At 38.6% G+C, this 21,724-nt stretch overlaps 1 protein-coding gene across 6 annotated transcripts in view; it reads left to right on the forward strand.

Annotated features, from left to right (window-relative positions):
• Positions 1-21,724, forward strand: part of LOC123366829 (palmitoyltransferase ZDHHC14) — a 328,341-nt gene that overhangs the window by 93,415 nt on the left and 213,202 nt on the right. For all 6 annotated transcript variants that reach the window (XM_045010630.1, XM_045010631.1, XM_045010625.1 and 3 more), the window contains exon 3: positions 6,894-7,052. In XM_045010630.1, the coding sequence (XP_044866565.1) occupies positions 6,894-7,052 (159 nt within the window). The remainder of the gene's footprint in view (positions 1-6,893; positions 7,053-21,724) is intronic.

The following is a 21,724-nucleotide window of genomic DNA, read 5'->3' on the forward strand; positions in this document are numbered from 1 at the left end:
AAAACCTTCCCAAATTTTCAAGTGTTCTGGCTGAAAATGTATGTCAGACATTTGCGTCAGGCTGAAAAAATAGTAGTTGATCATGTCAATTAATATATTCAAGTCCAGTAGGGTCTATTGTGATCATCTAAGCTCACTACTTGTGTAGAACAGGCCATAGGATTTCCCTGAAAAAATTCCTAGAGCATATCTTTTAGGAAAACATCCATTCTTGGTTTAAAAATGGCCAGTGATGAAGAATCCACCAAAAATCTGGGTTAATTGGTCCACTGATTTATCATCTTCACTGTTAAATAAATTTTACACCTTATTTCCAGTCTGAATTTGTCTAGCTTTAACTTCTAGCAATTGGATCATGTTATAGCTTTCTCTGCTAGATTGAAGAGTCCAATATGAAAAATTTGTTCACTACCTAGGTACTTGCAGACTGTAATCAAATCACCTCTTCTCCTTGTTAGACTCAAAGAGCTCAATCTCTTTAGTTTATCGCTATAAGGCATGTTGTCTAATCCTTTAATTATTCTTGTGGCTCTTTTGTGAATGCTTTCTAATTTATCAACATCCTTCTTGAATTGTGGACACCAGAACTGGACACCGTATTCCAGAAGCAATCATACCTGTGCCAAATACAGAGTTAAAACAATCTCTACTACTGATTCATAGGGGTCAAATTAAGGTTACATAGGCAACCTTAGATTTGGCAGTATCTAACTTTTGAGTGCTTGACTTTGCAACCTTCATGTTCTTTATGTAATTTCCTAAGTTTAAATAAAAACAAACAAATCCAACAGAAATTCCATCATGTGGAACCATATTAACTCAGGGCCGCCCAGAGGGGGGGGCAAAGGGGGCAATTTGCCCCAGGCCCCGGGCTCCGCAGGGGCCCCCAAGAGAACAGCGGAGGCTCCCGCCTCCGCCCCTCTCCTGGAGCCTCAGCGCATCAAGTGCCGTGTCTCCGGTGGGGCCCCTGAGCCCCGCCCCGCTCAGAGCCACGTGGTCAGGGGGCGGGGCCGGGAGCTCCAGGCTGAGCTCAGCTCCCTCCGCTCGGCGTGGAGCTCCCAGCCCCGCCCCCTCACCACGCGGCTCTGAGCGGGACGGAGCTCAGGCCCCGCCGGCCACACGCTGCGGCTGTTCCGGCGAGGCGCTGAGACTCCGGGTGAGGAGGGAGCCGGGGGTAAGAGGCCGGGGCGGGGGGGAAGCGGGACCCGCCGCCGAAGCGCAGCCCGGTCTTCGGCGGCGGGGGGCCCCTTCCGTTCCGGGACCCGCCGCCGAAGTGCCCCGAAGACCCGCGGCGGGGACCCCCCCCCCAGCCGAATTACCGCCGAAGACCGGGCTGCACTTCAGTGGCGGGTCCCGCTTTGGCGGTAATTCAGCGGCGTGGGGCTCCTGCCGCGGGTCTTCGGGGCACTTCGGCGGCGGGTCCCGGAACAGAAGGGGCCCCCCGCCGCCGAAGACCCCGGGCCCCCGGAATCCTCTGGGCGGCCCTGTATTAACTTCCAGTGTGGGTCATGAGCAGGCTTTGGACCTTTAGATAGACATCACAGATGTCTGACACTTGCGCTAAGGGAACTAGTAGCAGTTGTAGGTGGTTGTCCTCTATATGAATCAGGCACTTACGGGGGGATTAGACACACACTTTGCTATCATCAAATAATTGCGAAACCCACTAGGAAAGAATGCAGAGACTCATGAATCCTGGATTCAGTTCCAGGGTTCTTGAGGAGAATGCGCTTTAATGGTTAGAAACCCTTCTGCCTCTATCTTCCCACCCTAAAATCTCTGTCCCACTCTTCTCCTATCTCCCTCTCCTTCCCCCTCCCCAGACCTATCTTAACCCCACATTCCCTGGTACATGCAAAGAGGCAACAGCTGCTGTGAGAATTATAACTTGGAATGTTCTATCTTCTGTGCAATTAAAATGTAAACCTTGATATTACTTTATCAGTCCTGCATTAAATTTAATTTGGAATACTCTTCAGTCTATTCTTGGCAATTAGAAAAAAATATAGTGCAACTGCACTTTTTTTTTTAAATTAAAGCCGCATGGAAAAAGATAACCGAGGTAAGAGGAATGAATTTATCAAGAGGAGATCCCCTGAGTCTGAGTTTGTCCAATATGTGTAGGAGAGATTAACAGTTCCTCATGAATGTTAATCTCTCTGCATAGCATTGGTGCTGCAGATAAATTTCTAAAGAGATGGTCATGGCATTTTCCCTCTCCAACTAAAAAAGGCATATCTACAGTGAAGAAAAGAAAGGGAAATGCTTTGTATTTCTCTATCTTCACACTGATTTCTTCCATGCATCTCTTCAAATCTTACACACATCCTCCCAAATTCATCTTTTAGGCCATGTTGCTTCAAATCTGTTAAATGTTGCTGCTGCTTTCAGCATGTCCAAAAGCCCTAAGATCTCAATGTTAAGCCAGAGTTGTAATTCATCACTAAGTCTCACTGATGTATAAGTACTACTGTACCATTTCAGGATTCTTCACTTTTCCCCTCCCTTCTTACACACACTTAAAGAATATAATCTGAATCACTCCAGTGTTTTTAAGGAAATTCCCCTCTTCCCCAACAACTTCTATAGTACTGCACAATTGGCCAAGCAAATATTGTTTTGAGAGTACAACTTGTTTGTGTTTTGCTTATGTTCCAGAAGCAGGGTACCAATTTAAGGCTAATTGTCTGATACAGTATGGCTAATTTTATGAACAATTTAAGATAAATAAGACACTGTTGCTTGTCAGGCAGGTCTTCCAGAGAGCTCTCACCTCCATTCTTTCCTTTTCTCCTCTCAGTGAACCAGAATCTCATGACAGAATAGGGTGTCCAGATGTCCCAATTTTATAGGGACAGTCCCAAGTTCTGGGTCTTTTTCTTATATAGGCTCCTATTACCCGCCACCCCCGTCCTGATATTTTACACTTGCTGTCTGGTCACTCTATGACAGAAAGAGAAAATGGTAGCTTCATGTTTAAGAGAGTTCTAGAGTTCAAAAAGATTATGGAAAGTTACTCTTGTAATCTTTTCTTTTTTTCTAAATTCGGACAGTAAGTCCTCTTCTAAATGTCAGTGTAGCCTTTAGGTCAATAACAGATCAAGAGTTACAAGTGGAATGCAGTAAACAGCACTAGTTTAGGTTTTTAAAATCACATTCTCAGTGTTTTGGTAGAGTGAGAAATTCTGTTGTTCTTGAGACTGTAAACAAAGGAATGCCATTCTGTTCTTTTAAGCTCCGGGTTATCTAGATACTGACTTTTCCTCTATGTAGCCCATTGTTGTTTATAATTAAGCGTGCAGCATGGACTTAGATGGTTACACAAAAAGAGGACCTTCCTTATTGTGGTAAGGTCTGTTTCATATTTACTTTTGTGCTCTTACAGATGTCAGAGTTCATTCATGAAGAATTTTGGTCACACTAGGCCTTTACTGCAGCAGGAAAAAAAACAAATTATTGCTTTATCAATATATTGTTTTAGGGCCAAATCCCTTTTAAATTAATAGCAAAACTCTTGTGACTTGGCCCTTACAGGGATCAGGTTTTGACTCTTAATGTAAATTTTCCCCAAATACAAATTTCATTTTAGAAAAGGTAGCAAAGTGTCTCTGAAAAGAGAGCCAAGAAAATTTCACATCTATATCCTATCCAGCTTGAAGTAAAATAATACTAACATAAGCCATGTATTTTCTAGGTATTACATGTTTAGTGCTTATGTTTTATGTATATGGAGGTAAGTAGGATGTGGCTATGTACTTGGGCACATGAAGACACATACTATGAATGTATATAGGAAAGTGAAAAATGGTCTGGATAATTTTACAGTAGCTGGTAATATTCAAAGCTATGTAAATGAAAGTAATGGCGATGATGAACTTCTGCTTTTGGATGTAAGCTGATCTACTTACTGAAGGTCCTATCCATACTATGGCTTGAATTGTGCTAGAAAAAAAACTGATCAAAACTGATATCAAGCATGGTTTTACTAGACCTGTGGTTAACTGTTTAATATGGTGGCTGTTTGGTATAGCTGTAAGCAAATCTTTTTAAAAAAAACCCATCATGTTATGCTGACCATTACTTAGCAGTCACTGCAGAAAATCACATTCAGCTTGTCAGCCAATGTTTGAAAATGCAATCCTCCAAAATTAATTGGTAGAATAAATTAATAAGGTATTCTATAAAGGCCTATGTATTAAAGCCCCACTTAAGTGATGTACTTAATTACGTGCCTAATTTTGAGCATGCATGTTATCTAATTAGTCAGTAGGACTATTAACATGCTTGAATTTAGGTACTTAAGTATCTTGCTGAATCGGAGGCTAATTAGGGCTGACAAATACAGACTGTTACGTTTTCTACCACAAACTTTGTCATTGACACCTAAGGTCAAACTCATTCCTGATTATAACTACATTAAGGTCAATGGAGTTCCACCAAGGATGAATTTGATTTTTTTATGATTAAAGGGTAGTGCTAGCATATTTGTGGTAATGTCATTGAAAGTATGGTAAGTGTGCTTAACAGTCTCAATTGTAGCAATAAAAATAAATGGTACAGTATCTTTTTATAACAAAAAATATTACGTGTGTGTGTGTGTGTGTGTGTGTGTGTGTAAAAAACGGTAAATAATCTCTTTTGGTTTTAAGCATATTACTTTTATTGCTGTGTGGTAAAGCTTTTCATTGTTGTTGATGCTGCAGCCTATGATAAATGATGTATTTGTATAGCAAATTTGTAAAATACTCTTTTTTTACTTTTTAAAAAATTCATATCTAACAAAGACTAAAAAAAGCAAAAAACAAACCTCACCTTTTTTCATTTTAAATTTGGGGCTGGAATCACTCATGGTACCTGTAAAGTTCTAAACATAATGCCGTATGCATGAATGTTTTCTTGCTGCCTGCCACAATGTTAGCTTAGCTTAGTTCTAAATAAAAAGGAATCCAAAGATCAAAGATTGTTTCCCTCCTCATTGATCATGCTAATCTAATCATATATATATATATATATGTAGCCTGAGGACTCTGGGTCTGAGCCTTGGGTTAGTGTGATTTGTGTGTAGACAGAAAGAAAGTGGAGGTAGACTTGAGCCTGAATTCAAATCCTGGGTTTATGTTGCACTGTAGACATACTCTTAGTATCTCAGGAACATGATGCTACAATATTAAATCTGGTAATTATCAGGTGCTGTTAAAGAGGCTTTATCTGTTTTATGAATAGTCTTTTATGCTTGAACTATGACAAATTCAGCTCAATGAAAGCTATCAGTTTTCAAACAAAAACCTTCAAGGTTGTATGAAGGTTGTAAATATATATGATATCCATAAGATTCTAACAGGCGTTTACTGTTGTAATATTTTTTTTAAATTAAGGCAGGAGATTATAAATTACATTAGTTAATTTTCAGATTTAAAAACCTTTTTTAAAGATACTTGTTCAGTATATTCATAAATCTCTTAAAGATGGACATATATAGTAACTACCCTTAATGTACAATTTCTGTGTTCTTTCAGAAGTGGGTGCTGAAACATAAGTTTGTCAGGATCCTGCTTATGTTATAAATATTTGTAAGTGTATTTATTAGATGGATAGCATGTTTGCAACTGTAATAATATGACTGTTTCATACTTCAATGTAGGCAAGTCATAGACCTTTTTATGCTCATCCAGGTTGTAACTGCGGGCATCATTTGAACATGGCTGCACAGGTGGCCCTGACACTGAAACTTAATTAAAAATTCTATTTATGATGCAAGAGTCAGAAAATAATCTGTTTCACTCTACCACAGCTCTTTTGGTTCTGCTTGGCTGACAGCAAAACTTACATTTTGTCACTAAAGTAATCAGATTTTTTGTGAATACACAATGAGGGCAGTTCGTTGAGTAAGAGAGCACCATTTTTACCACATGCGTTTCTCAGCATATATCTGCACTTCAGAAGCATTTAAAATACAAAATTGGTCCTTAAAAAATATTAACCTACCCAGTGCTTTAGCTTCTGGAGTAATAAATGCTCATGTCCTAAATAATCTCAGCTATCACTTTGCCAGATGGCAGGCAGAGACTTCTTTGTAAACAAATTTTAAGCTACAACAGCTGCATTAAAATATCACTACGTGTTGGATTTTAAACTTAAAAAGCAAGATGAGTGAAATACTGTCCTGAATGTACTCCATTATACCATAGTATTTAAGGGTATCAAGATCATCGCTCATTGTTCTATTTGCCATATATGCCAAATGCTCTAATGATAGGTAGAAAGTTGGTGTGTATTGTATACATGTCTAGTTTGGGCATTAAATTCAGCCTGAACACTGGATTTCTTTGTCTTATTAATTAAAGACCTTAAAAATGTTTCTAAAAGCAAAACCTCCCTTGTAAAGTGATTACTGCAATTTGCAAGAGAGCCATTTTTTATTTATAGATGTGAAGTTAAAAAAAAATCCTCGAGCTCTTGCCCTATTTGAAAATTACTTTAGTCACCTCTGTTAAATGAGTTAATGGTTAGTCCAGTTCTTGGTGAAGAAATGTACATATCACAAGAAACTCCATGAAGAGCAAGCATATTTCTGAGGGGCCGGCTAAATGAAGTTGCTGGCTAGGCGGAAGAGTGTGGGTTTTTGTGGTACAGAAGCTGAGGTGGCTAGATTTTTATTTATTTATTTTAACAATTAGCTGTGGTTTTCTTTCATTTTTTGTGATGCATTACATTTTGAGTTATTTGCCTAGATATTCAGAGTCTGGGAGAGAGAGAAACTATTTTTAGGCATGATAAATCTACAAAAATATATGTAAATGTTAAAGAAACTGGATTTAAAATGACAGTAATGTGCCTATATCTGGCAAGAGAATTTAAATTATTGATCTAATGTTTAATTATTTCCCTGTTAGATATTGCAAATGGCTCCAGTTCAGGAGGATACCGTCCACCTCCCAGAACAAAAGAAGTAATCATCAGTGGACAGACAGTGAAACTAAAATACTGTTTCACTTGCAAGATTTTCCGCCCACCTCGTGCCTCACATTGCAGCCTTTGTGATAACTGCGTAGGTGAGTATAACGAAAACTTACATGTTCAGTTTTTGTAATTTTTTCATTAAAGTGCTTTTAGAGGGCAGGATAGTCTTCCTATGAGTACATATGCTGGTGTGCTTAAAGAGACCAAACTCACATGGTTATAAAATCATCCAGAAGGTCACTAGCTAACAAAATTATCCTGCTTCCTACTAGCTAATGTGAGGATTTTGGAAGAGGGTAGATACAATCTCCTGGAAGTTTCAACCATATAGCAGTTTTGGGGGGGAAATTAGGGCTCATCTACACTGCTATTTAACTACCATTGTAGCTGCACCAGTGCAAACCTCTAGTTTAAAGACATGGTCTCATCTGAGGTAAACTACACCAGTGCAATTCACATTGTACCAGTGTAAATTACATCTACACTTGAGGTTTGCCCTGGTAGAGCTAAACTGGAGGCTAAAATCCCATTGCAGATAAAGACTAAGGGCTTTTCTGCACTGCAGCACAGCTACAGTTCTGTAGCTATGTCACTGTAGTGTAGACACCTCAGCGATGGAAGGGGTTTTTCTGTCACTATAGGTATCCACCTCCCTGAGTGGCAGTAGCTAGGTCAACTGAAGCATTCTTCCATTGATGTAGCTGTGTCTACAATGGGGGTTTCGGACCTCTAAGCACCATAGCTGCATTGATATACATTTTAAGTGTAGATGAGGAATAAGTGAGATTACATTTCACACTGGTATAGTTACACTGATGTTACTGCACCGGTGCATACCCTTAGTTCAAATGCACTGGAACAATGTAAAAATTACTTGCATTGAGTGCATCTTACTCTAGTTCAGGGGATCCCAAACTTGGTCCGCGGCTTGTTCAGGGTAAGCCCCTGGCGGGCCGCAAGACGCTTTGTTTACCTGAGCTTCCGCAGGTACGGCCACTCGCAGCTCCTAGTGGCTGTGGTTTGCTGTTCCCGGGCAATGGGAGGTGTGGGAAGAAGTGGCCGGCCCGCGCAACTTCCCACAGCTCCCATTGGCCGGGAACTGCGAATTGCAGCCACTGGGAGCTGTGAGTGGCCGTACCTGCAGACGCTCAGGTAAACAAAGCGTCTCGCGGCCCGCCAGGGGCTTACCCTGAACAAGCCGCGGACCAAGTAGGGAACCCCTTCTCTAGTTTGAACCTGGGGTAAACTACAGTGATGCAGGTCACTTCTTACACTGGGCAGTGCAACTACACTAGGGATTTGCATCACTGGTGGGAGAAAAAAAAAAACAGTATATACAGTGCCTTGGCGTTAACCCCCTATGAAAATGAAGGTTGGTGATCCACACCTCCTTTGAAGGCAAATCCTGGTCCTTCTTTGCCACTCATCAAGAGAGAACCACTGACATTCCACAGCACAAGGGATGCAGCAATTTTTGGGGCGCCTGTGTAGAGTATTTACACTACTTTTTTGCTAGGGAGCCAAGATCTTCAGGGAACTCCCTGCATCTAACTCAACAGGAGCGTGTAGGGATGGAATAGATTGATCTGCTGCTACAGTTAGTCGTCTTATGCGACAGGTACAAGCATCACAGTGTGCTCAAGCCTTGAGTCTGGAGTAGCTGCCACAGAACAGCTCTGCTGTCTTGGCTAAACTGTAATAAGGGTGAGGAGTTTGTCTTTTCCTGTCGCAATTCCAAAGTAATTGGCTTGTGCTATGCTCTGCAGCCAGGATATGATCTGTAGACAGTTCACATCTTCAAACAGTTCCAGCCTGTCTGCAGACTCAAGAAGACAACACAATATCATTCACACTCAGTTTACGTTTGGAAATTTGTCACTGCTAAGGTAATGGCTAGAAACTTAATTTTGCTTTAGTATCCACAGAAATTCGATGGTTAAGTCATCACTCAGAGAAAATGTCTGTCTTGCCATTTGCAAGCGAGTGCGATGTCAGGGCCTGATTATATTTTAAAATAATAAACTGAAATAACATTTTGATCCTCTCTTCTGTACATCCTGCCTTTTTTCTGGAGATTGTTCCTTGAAGGGTAAGTACAGTGATTAAAGTGTGGTTATCTACTTTTTATTTTTAACCACTATTCAAACCGGAGTAGTTTTCCAATGTAATTAGAACACATTTGCGGTTTTATGTGGCTGATTAACACACTGGTGATCCTGAACCTTGTGCAGTCAAGAAAATAATGTAGAAAGCAGATGTCTTCAGCTCAGAAACGCAATTGCAGCATGTAGCAGTGATCCTTGTCGATATGAAGCAGTCATTGGAAGAATTATACATTCAAAGTTAGAGAATATCCATATATCTGTAGTGAATTCTAAGCTGTGTGTGGAAAGGTAGCCTTTTGTCGTCTTATAATGAATAAATGCCTGCAGGCAGTTTCTTTGGTAAATAAATCAATCCGTTAGATGTTATGGTAAAAATTTTATCCACTAATCAGGAAAAGTTTTTCTCCTATATTAAAATTGGAATTCTTAAACATAGGTCAATTTTAAGCTAGAATCTGTTTTTTATAAAAGCCAGCTTTTATTGACCGTAGGACAAATAGGAATGTTTCTCTGATTTTTCAAATTATAATTGAAACATTTTTAGGCAGATGTTACCCATGCAGTGTTTGCAATCTATACATTGTGCTGCTAATTGAGACCCTGACAGTTAAACTGAATTGACCGGGGGGGAGGATTGTTAAATAAGTTAAACAGACTATTTCCACTTACCAAACTGAGAAACGCGGGGGAATAATAGGCGTAAACATGGAAAATGTTGTGGGAGGGGACCGTTTTAAAATAATCTAAAGTGGTGTTTTAACATAGATTATTTTATAATCTGACAGCATCCTTTTTATGTTAAATGTGGGAAACCTGCCATTTTAAGTAGGGGAGAGATGCAAAGTCTTTGATCAGTAATGGAATAAGAAGTTGATTTAAACAAAGCTGTCTTCCTATAATGTCTGCATTCAAGCAACAGATATAAAACAGCTTTGAATATTTCCTAGAATAGAGCTGTGCAAGTGACTCATAATAAATAATTTTATCCAACAAATGTAGCCTCCTCTTTTGCTCATGAAATAGGTGCAAGAGGATTTGGTTTTTCTGTAATGTAGACTCCATTTACAATTATTCGGTAACTATTTTTGCAATTAAAAAAAAATTCTATGGATTGATTGCAAACAATTTTCTGTATATATTTGCTATTCATTTTTTTGCTATGGAAACTGTCATGATTAGTTGTGATTTTAGTAATATAAGTCACATGGTATTGTTTTTGTTCCCTGTTTGGATGTCGTGATGCTTCCTGGAGGCATACAGAGTTGAGGCACCTTGCTACTACCTGCTGTTAATGTGAGGAAGCCTTGTCTGTGCCTGCTGACTTCACTGGCCACAGGCAACACAAGCACTCCCCTCTAGGCCTACGCAGGCCCTGCTCTCTTGCGCTCAGTCTCTCTCCAGGTTAGTGACAGGCACACTCCAACCCCCATGCATCACCCTGGAGTGTCTGGCCTCTGTTCCACAGGACATTAACAGATTCAGAAGAAGGACCATACAGGGTCAGAGCAATGGTCCATATAGCCCAGTAGCCGGTCTTCTGACAGTGTCCAGTGCCAAGTGTTTCAGAAGGAATGAACAGAACAGGGCAATTTCGAGTGATCCATCCCCTGTCATCCAGTCCCAGCTTCCGGCATTTGGAGGTTTAGGGACATCTGGGGCATTGGGTTGTGTCCCTGAGCATCTTGGCTAACAGCAGTTAATGGACTTATCCTCCATAAATTTATCTAATTCTTTTTTTAACCTAGTTATGTTAGCTGTTTCCAAAGAAGCAGTACCCACCAGCTTACCAGTTTCTCCTCAGATCATTGGTCTTAAATGTGTTTATAGTGAAATTAAGTAAAAGGGATGGGGGTAGGAGAGAGGAGACACAGGCACTGCCATGCATTCTACATACTGTGCTAAATTAGCACAACAGAATTCTTATGACCTGATTCAACCACCACTGATGTTAATGGAAAAACTCCCATTGACTTTGGAGGAGCTGGATCAGGCCCTTAAAGATCATCAGTTTCACATGAAGATGACACCAAAAATACTAATAAATCTAAAAGACTGAAGGATAAATGAAGAATATAAATAAAGCAGATCTTCAGTCCTAAAATAGAAATTGCCAAAGGAATTGCACTTATTCTGCCAATCCTAATTGATTTTATTTTATGCCGCTTTGATTTCCGACATCTTTATAAACTGCCAGGGCCTGAAGAAGAGCTCTGTGTAAGCTGGAAAGCTTACCTCTTTCACCAACAGAAGTTGGTCCAATAAAAGATATTACTTCACCCATCTTGTCTCTCTAATATCCTGTGACCAATATGGCTACAACAACCCTGCAAACAGAAATATTTCTGTTACTTTCATGATTTTGGGGGACGCCAGGAAGAATAAATATTTCCTTTAGAAATACAGAATATCATCATTTGTATACCCTTTTCTTTGTAAATTTTTTTTACAAGTTGACCTTTTAGCTTAAAAAAAAAAGGTAATTTTTAAAATTAGAGCTGCGAGAAGTTAGGTTATTTCTTTGTGGACCCTGGAATAAAGACTTGAAATGTGATTTTTTTAAAAAATTGATTTAACTCTCAGTACAGCCACTTGGGAAAACAAAAAAATCTAATGACACTCACAAATGGAGAAGAAATTATCACTTCTAATTAAGTTTGTGAAAGAGTGAAAGTAATAGTGTCTTTTTTAACATATAAAGAGTTATTTCATAGAGAATATTAAAGTATAATGGAATGGGATCCAGGACACACAACTTTTCAGCTGTCTTAGTGGACCTAATCATTGAGACCTGAGTTGAAAAAAGGGGAAGAAATGATTTAGGGGAGAGCAAATGATACAGTCAAAAACAGGAGTGTGCTAGAGTGAAAGTTTTGAGTGATTTTTCCTGCTAATAGAATCATAGAAGATTAGGATTGGAAGGAGACCTCAGGAGTCATCTAGTCCAACCTCCTACTCAAAGTAGGACCAACCCCAACTAAATCATCCCAGCCAGGGCTTTGTCAAGCCGGGCCTTAAAAACCTCTAAGGATGGAGATTCTAGCACCTCCCTAAGTAACCCATTCCAGTGCTTCACCACCCTCCTAGTGAAATAGTGTTTCCGAATATCCAACTTAGACCTCCCACACTGCTACTTGAGACCATTGCTCCTTGTTCTGTCATCTGCCATCACTGAGAACAGCCAAGCTCCATCCTCTTTGGAACCCCCCCTTCAGGTAGTTGAAGGCTGCTATCAAATCCCCCTTCACTCTTCTCTTCTGCAGACTAAATAATCCCAGTTCCCTCAGACTCCGCTCAATAGACTCTTCCTTTCTGCTTAAATCATTCCTGCCATAGAAAACTTATCCCAGGGAATTATAAAATTACTTCAATAGCTGAGTTGTTTCTGAGTTGGACTAGATTTAACCAAATCACTCTTTTCAAAGTACAATGTATAAACATTTCCAACAATTTGCCAACTGGTGAGGTTCACATGAAATGTTTTTGTTTAAATAGTTTCCCTGGTTATACACCATTATTCTAGGTGCAGGAAAGGAAAACTGGGAGTGTCTTGTTAAAATAGTCACAGCACATAACTGATTAAAAAATAAGGGATGGGGTATCAGAAATATTTTCTGTAGAACCCTCTCACCAGGTTCTCCTTCTAGCAGTGAGTGTGTCAGGTTTGCCAGATGGCATCAACTTCCTGCACTGAAAGTACAAGTTATTTAGAACAGATTGTTCAGTAGTAGTAGAATAAAACATTTAAAATGTTCGTATGCTGTGGTTGTTTGGGAGTTAGAATAATTTGTATAAAGCTTTATGGTCCAGTATAGCTGACACTTGTGTACATTTACTTGATATTGTTTCACTATGCATTAATACTCTAACATCACCTTTAATGGACCATTAGTTGAAAAATATTTGTCATTAACAGAAAAGACAAATGGAACTTATAAATTGAAAATAAAAGTAGGTCCTTCTGCAGTGCTATAGTCAGCTATAGATCAATGGTCCCACTTTTCGATTGTATTTGGACTATGCAGTAGAGGTTTTTTTTAAAAAGGGGAGATGTTGGTTAGCTAACACTATATAATTGAGAACTCTCCTCTTCAGGAGCCAAAAAAATTAGGATATGACTAGCAATGTCCTTATAATGTGCCTTTCAGGGATCTGTCCCCATCAGCTGCTACATGGAAAGTACACACACACACAAGTCTGCTCCTTTCAACAGGAGTGTTCAATGTCATTCTAGCAATGGCTGGCTTTCAGCCCTCCAGCCAAGGCTTTCTGATGATTTCTGCCCTTTTTGGAGTTCTAAGTGAAACAATCAATCCAAGATCAGCAAAACAGATAAAACAAAAGGGTGAAAGGGGCAACCTGTAGGCAGTTTCAGTTCCGCCCCTTTTCAGAGGGGCCCAGCCCAGGATGGGCCAGAGTCCACTCCAAAGTTCACTGGATTTCCAGCACAAGTTATAGGATTTGATCCCTTTCCCCTTTTTTCAGACAGGGTCTGTGTTCCCTTCCTGTGAGGATAGAGACTCTGCTAGCTACCAGGTATTTTCATAGGAGCTGGGAAGCTCAAGAGCCTGCTCCATTCCTAGGGCTGCCCACTGAGTGGAGCTTCCTCCTCCATTGCTGGCATGACTTGCAGGTGCTGTGGGGCAGGGCTTCTCCAGCCCAAAGCTGCCCCTTAACCTCTCTGATTCTAGTGCAGTTTATACACCTCATCACAGGCCCTCTATTCTAGTGTCTGAGTGCCTCCCAAGTGAAAATAAAAATCTCAATAGGTTAGTGGTGTAATTTTCCTCAATTATTTCCCTAAGGCAGTTGGGGCTATGTATGTGTTTTGTTTAATTTCCTTCTCTGACTCCTCTTCAGCTCTTTTTCCTCATCTTCATCTTTGCTGTTTTTAGTTACAACTGTGCTAGCGCCAAGTTGAAGAAAGTAAGTTTTGCACTTAGTTTTGAGGGCCAAGTCACTGATTACTCTTTATTCATGTTTTCGGTTTTCTTAAGGGTTTGCTGTTCAGTCAACCCAGGACTGAGCTCACCAGCTCTGCTCTTTTTGGCAGAAAATGAAATGGACAGCTGTTCATTCTGGGCTTCACCTGGGCATCAGCTGCCTTCCTTTTGTATACACACTAAGGTGTATTGTCTTTTGGGTTATTTCGAAAACCGCAGAAGAAAATGCAAGTTACCAGATGCACAGATGAGTCTGGCTGACTACCTTTTATTATTATTTTGTTTATTGTGGTATCCACTGTGGCTAAACACTCTCTAGACATGCAGAGAGGATGGTTTAGCAGGGGGTTGGACTAGATGATCTCCTGAGGTCCCTTCCAACCCTAATAATCTATGATTGTATGATTCAAAGAACTTGCAATCTAGGGAAAGACAGACAAAAACAAGGAGTTGGTTAGGGAAGAGGAGCAACAAAAAGGGATTTTAATACAAATTAATAAGATTCACTGTAAGCAACATCAGAAGACTGTCTTTGACAGATTTAAAAGTAAAGAGAATAGTGTTCTTATAGATTAACTAACGGAGGCCATACTACGTACAGAGGAGACCATGTAGAAGAAAGTACAAAGGTGATTGTGGGAGAGGCTCACAAATATGTGGACAAGGTTAAGAAAGTCGGTGGAGTGAATGGTGTGTGTGAAAGATAACAGAAAACTTGACAAGAGAAAATAATTAGGAAGGGATAGTGTTTTATTGAGCTTTGTGGGTGGCAGCCAATGCTTACATTTGTTATGGTTACTGTTGGGGAGACAGTGGAGGGATTAAAAGACAGTGAGGTGATCATATCGATAAGCAACGAGGACTTGAGAAATTGCATTTTGTAAGGAATGAAGGGGAACAAAACCCTTAATTGTTGTGAACGGCTTCCAGGCGTTTTGCAGGAATACCCTGTTTCTCTAGACTTCCATTTTCTCCCTCTCCCCCAGCTTCTCCACCTTCTCATTTGGATTTTGGCTACAGTGCATGTTGTACTTGGAAGCTGTATTTGGAGATGCATAAATGCATATTTGGACTTGCAGTGGGGAGATTTGGAAAGGCACAGGCCTTAGGCACCTAGCTGCTTTTGAACTCCTGCTGACTGCCAATGTGGGCTAGGCACCTAATTGCCATTTGTGCCTTTGAAAACTTTACCCTTAATGTACCGGCAGATAAAGGGATTTTGGTTATTAATTGGCAGATATTTGTTAGTAGCAGTAGTGTGTGAAGTGTGCAATGTAATTATTATATTGTATTTTATATATGTTGACATTTAATTACTATGAAACTACCCAGAGCAATGGCTGGATGTTTCCCCAATAAATTTTTATTGATAACATTAAACATCTCCATCTAGGTTTGGTTTTAAAATATCATTTGTGGAAAAGGGCATTTTTCTGTAAGGTAACTTTCTGCCATTCTCTATTAAAGATGGACCATTTACTTTGTGGACCGTTTACTCCACAAGTGATCTTATTACAATACTTGTGTATGTGGCTTATATCTGTGGGATGGCACACCAACTGGCGTCTAAGTTGCTCCTAGTTTTAAAATATCTTACGAGCATCCCCATTGTTGCTCTTTCTGAATTACTTCTTACTGTAGTCATGCAAAACACACTAATATATTCTCATTAATAGAATCCCATTTTTTACAAAATTACTTTGCTATTTCAGGTCACATCACTTAAGGCTTTGCATAGACTTGTTTAGTCATGCAGAGGGTATCACAGATATTTCTTTGGCACCTACTAGAGAAAATTTTAATGAATGTTGTTCAGCACCTGAATGCTTTTGCTGGGGGTGGTTTATAAATGAAATTACTTCATGTATTCATTCAATCTACTCTAGAAGCCAAAAGGCTGAATTATTTTCTTTTCGTCCGTAGTAAACATACGGAGATGCTCAAACTCAGTGGCTTTAAAGATCCGTTGTCTGTTGTCCCCCACAGATGTTGCAAATCAGTGTCCGCATCCAGAGAAATTTAATTATCAGTCACTCAGTTTAATTTATTATTGGTTTCTGCACTAATTTCATTACAAAAGAATAATAAAGATTTTGTCAAGACAATGACTTTCATACTGGTGTATATTATGTACTTAAGTTGTATATAGTTCAGTATTTCGTAGCTGAACATTACCAGTTAAGGATCCAGTCTAGTCAGTCTTACTCATGTGAGTAAATATTCTTCATGTGCATAGTCACCCTGAAATCAATGGGCCTAATCACATGAGGTAAGAATAGCTCACAGGAGTAAGGTTTGAAGGATCAGATACAAAGATTGTGATTAAAATAGTCTAAATTATAAAGATTTGTGAAATTATTAGACAGGATTTAATCCAGCACTATTGTGTTTATTTTCCTTTGTGTACTTCAACCTCATTAGGATCTTGGAGAAATAGACAAATTCTGTATTTAAAAGAGCTTACAAAGAGTATTTATTTAGGTTTTTGTTTATTTTCCTACTTTTATTGATGTTTTAAGGGGAAACAAAAGCAACAAGTAAAAATTTCCATGCAAAGTACAAAGTCTATCATCCTGAATAGATGTAGTCATACATTGTGACAACATAGTCCTACAAAGAGCCATAGTTGTAAATATTACAAAGCATGCACAGATGTCTTAGATCTCAAGATAATTAGCCATTTTGACATCCAAGACAATGGATCCTGTGTCCTCTGTCATACTGCAACTATCTATAGTAACTTTGATCAGTGCAAGGGGAGCTGTTGGTTATAACCAAGTGCTTGTCTACACTGCCCTGCAGTTCGGACTACAGGGGTATGAATATGAACTCACCAAAGTGGTGCAGTGTAGTGATCCCGTATGGATGCTATGAGTATGAACTAAAAAGTTCCTAGTTCTAAAGTGGATTAATTTAAATCAGGGCTGTTTAAATCATGATTTAAATCGCAAAGAGGAAAGCCTCAATTTAAATCAATTTAAATCAGCTTTTCCATTTGTACTTCAGTTATTTGCTAAAGAAGGGTGCATTCTCACTTGTTAATATAACCATTAAAACATGTTGATTTACAACTAAATGGAATGATTTACACTAGATTTGGTGCATCTTTTAGCAACCTAGAAGAGTACACTATACATTTATTTAAGAAAATATAAAGCTTAATATTTTCAGATTCTTAGTATACATTTTTAGTATGTTAGAAAATGGTGAATGATATATTGCTTATTTAGTAAATAACTTTTTGCTTTTGTATCAAGCTGCATTATGATGGGAACTGGAATTTAATTAAACATACAAAACAGCATATAAAATTTATTTGTATTAAACAAAACAACCTTAAATGTTTTGGATACATAAACTTCTCATATCAAAACATGTTTCACATTTACAACTAAATGATTTGTTAAAGGAACAGAAGGATTAACTGTAGTCAATTAATTAATTGAATTTTATTATTTCAGGTCAGCCTGGGAAAACTTTCAAATATGTCTAAGTGAAAGGGACTGAAACTAAATTTCCTACTTGCCTAAGTTTCTCTTAAAAATGAGATAACAGTCCCTTCCCTCCTCCTTTTTATTTATAAACTGGAAGAGAGAGACAAGTTTTCCTGCCTTTTCAACTCCCAGTCAGTTTCTCAATTTTGAACTAAATAGTCCAAATGAAGAAAATATTCCTCCTGTGCCTGCGGAAAAGACCATTGCTCTCAAAAGCTGCTTTAGGACTTCAATGAACTCTGGTTCTAGGTGCTTAGCTAGTGACTTCCACCAGTTCGATGGTGTGACTTTCTTTAAAATATCATCAGCAAACATGTACTGCTTGAATGGTTTTCCCCAGCCCTGAAATGTATTATGTCTGGCAAGATCAGTGGGTGATTATTAGATATTTCTTTAATGCCTGCAGTTTAACTTTGTTGTTGAGTATGTCTTTCTTCAATGTCTCTTGAAGTTCTATGTACATTTCAACAGCATTAGCAATACAGCAACAATCTTTCTGCAGTTTGTCCAAGGCTATGGAAATAAGTTTAGCATATCTTCTATACTTCTCTTTAGTCCCATGTTGACTACTTTGGCTGTAATAGTTCCATCTTCTTTGTCATGATTTTCTTCACACAGTGTCATCAAAATAGGCTAGTTCTTAAGAAGTAGTTCAAAACAGTCAACCACTGAATTCCATTATACAACTTGGGGGAGAATTAGTTTGGGTCTTCCTCCTCTCTTCAGGGACGCTGAAGCGAAGTGATTGTTACAGAAGTATTCTGTAATTTCAACAACATTTTCCTTTATTCCTGGAGTTTTACTGAAGTCTTTGGCTAAAAGATGCCTCATATGAGCACTGCACCCATATGTTGTAAGTTTCAGAATCCCTTCATTATCTTCTTCTAGATTTCTTCACATCTTTGCTACATATGCAGCATTGTCTGACACAATTTCTCACTTGAATTTTTCTTCACAATTTGTTGTAGCTTTTACTGCTGCTGCTTTTAAGTATTCTGCTGTATGGGCATTTCCTGATGAAGCAATTGTTTCTGTAAGATAGACGACCCCATCTTCTGTTGTATCATAAACACATATTACTGAATAATTATATACCCATCAAGACTCAGATTAACGAATTTCCCGTCAATGTATTTTGCATACTGTTCAGTTTCCTTCTTATATACTGTATCTAGCAACCTTTCAGCCTTGTCTGCTCTGCAGGGTAGAGTGTGATATGGTCATAATGATGGTGAACCCTGTCAATGAAATGTTTGTTCTGAACAAGACAAAAGGGATAATGGAGTCTTGCTGGAATTTGGTCTTGATTACAAACTCATCCAGTACAGCTGTCCATTTCATTTTTTGGGGGTGGGGTGGGGTTTATATGGGTAATTACTGTGTGACATATGTTTAGTTGCAGCACTGCTGGTGCTACCAGCAGATAACTCTGAAGTTGTAGTCATTGCAGAAGATGGATGTTCATAATCCCTTATGTCTAAGCCAGGTCTTTAAACAAAATGGTAAAAATGGTCACACTCTCACTGAATATTACTTAGTGCACTGCTTTTCAAAAAAATGCAATTGTAAATGAAAAATTTCTCCTACTGAAGCTATTTGTTTCACTTTTTAAATGATAGAATTTATTCTAAACCCAGTTTTATAGGAAAAATAATAAATCATAAGGGTTTAAATAGATTTAAATAATCTTTATCTCTAGCAACATACCAAACAGTTTAGGAAAACAAATGTTTAAAATTCCGAAATATCTAATACATTTTTTCTTTTAAACAGGAAATCTTCAGCTAGGATTTTTGATTATACTGAGCAATTTAAAAAAATCATTTCAGAAGTCCAGCGGTAACAGTAAAAATGAATTGATAAATACTCCCACAGCAAGCTAACATACCAATTATATTTTGAACATGAACATCTTGAAATTCATAAGTAAATTAATCCACCAAAAACACAAATTTATGACAATCAAAGTTATCATTCACTAGCATAGTAAGACATGGTAGGTGGTCCATAAGAATGGTGCAGGAACAAGTTTACTACCAGCTGATCCAGATTGTTCAGATATGTCCACATCATCATCTTCAAGTCATTGCCTTCTGAGGAGTATTTTTCATAGCGTTGTTTAATTCTGACAACCAGGCCTTCCATCTTTCTGTTGCACTGTTTTACATTTGGCACATGTTCCTTTTTTATCCATTGGTACAGGAATTTCTTGAAAATATTCCCTGATAGGGTCTCTTTATGATCTGCAGACATGGCGGGTTTTTTTCCCCTCCAGTTCCAAGGTGTTGACATCAGCACTAGAGGCTGCACGCTGAAGAATTTTGTCCCTTGTTCCCACAGTGTCCTGCTTTGACACCAGCATTGCTCCTTTCTGGTTGCAGACTCTGCTCCATAACTCTCCGGTGCCAACCCACCTCCGCCACTACCCCCAGAAAAACAAAAGAACTAACAATCCAAGACTACTACTTGTGTAACCAACTTTTGCACTGCAGTATTTTGTTTGTTTAGAGGGAAGCAGTTGACAAATTAATGGGTTTCTGTTTGTGCCTCTGTGTACGCATGCAAGGAGATAAAACAAGGCCATTTATTAAGGTGCTCAGAACCATCTAGAAGCAATAAGTGGTGGTTACTGGGCAGATCAGTGTTTTTCCATTAGCCAGAGAGTAAGTTTCCATGGTAGGTAGAGTCATAAATATTCATAATTTGAGAACCAAGCCAGTCAGAGCTCAGGTACAAAGAAGCTATAAAAATAGGCACATGAGACCACCTAGGTGGGCTCAGTGGATGATCGTGATGAGACACATCATGGTGTCTCCTGGAGTCAGAGACTGGGTCCCAGTGTCCATGATGACTTTGCCAGTCTCTTGCTCAGATCTTGGGTCCCCTATAGGATCAAGTCCTTAACACAGTACATGACCTACATAAGAAGTTAGAATCAGGGGGAAAACATCTTTCATAATATAAAAAAGCAGCCTTTAACTCAATTTTTTTAATAGAGGTTCATGGGTGTAGCATATTTATTTTTTTTATGTAAGTGTTTTAAGTGGTAAGTTTAGGCCTTAACATATTTTGTATAAAATGAAATCTGAATTTAAAACAGGTTTATTTTTAAAAAGAGAAACTTATAATTTAAATAACAAAATAAAATCTGATTTAAATTTAAAACAATTCCTCCCCCCCAAAAATTAATTTTTATCCCCCTTGCCTTGTTTTCATTTATGTAGTCCTGTGTGATGAGAACTACATTAATACAAAGTAGGAACCTTTTAGTTCATGCACACAAGAGCAATTTTTAGTGCACTTGCCCGTATGCTGTTAAGGGATGAATAGGTCATATTAAATATTCAATTAGTGGATTAGTTTTATATCTTTTCCTTTGAAATTTTAGCTGTGGTTTAAAAAAAAAAAGAAGTGGAAAGTGAATTTTGTGTTCATTAAAAAGCACTTAGAAAGTGACCTGGACAAGATATCTACATATTGTGTCCTATACAATCTTTTTGTTACTTTCTTGCCCATCCTTTCAAATTAAGGTTTATACAAAGTGATATTTGCATCTAGCTAGTCATTCAAAGAAGGGGAAAGAAGGCAACTTTTAAATGCTAGTGAATACTTCTCAAGTCTTATAACGAATCTAGAGGGAAATGCTGAAAAGTAAAAGACCAACCTTGCCTACAAATGATTCATGTCAGAAAATGTCAAAGAAACATTTTACATATTAGATATTTGTTTCTCATCAAACATTTTGACAGAGGAAAATACTTTAAGGCTTCAAGAGGGTCTAGGCTCGCCTTACGTGCCTGCTGGGATATAGTGCATTGAAATGGAAGCTTAACGTTTAGGGTTTAAAGAGTCTGTACTATATGATGAGCTTTTAAAAGGAGAAGCTTTGTTTCCAAGCTGTATGATATATTTTTAAGTAATTACTTGAAAAAGTACAGAGTCAGCCTGTTTAGGTCCTAAATATAACATGCCTTTAAAGTTTCATATTAAAATAGGAAATATTATCCTTTTTACCCTACAGTAACTGCTGGAATTCTCAAATAAAATAATTGTTCTTAAAAGTGACTGTTCAAAAGTAACTGTCCTAGGGCTTGGAAAGAGATGTCGGGCTAAATACAGAGGCAAGTCTAAACTGCTGTGATAGAAGGAACCAGGAAAAGGATTCAGAGGGTGCATTACTTACTCATTCTCCCAAATATTTGCTCTTTCTAATGCATGTACTAAA

Source organism: Mauremys mutica, chromosome 3 (assembly GCF_020497125.1).
Source record: "Mauremys mutica isolate MM-2020 ecotype Southern chromosome 3, ASM2049712v1, whole genome shotgun sequence".
NCBI classification, from domain to species: domain Eukaryota; kingdom Metazoa; phylum Chordata; order Testudines; family Geoemydidae; genus Mauremys; species Mauremys mutica.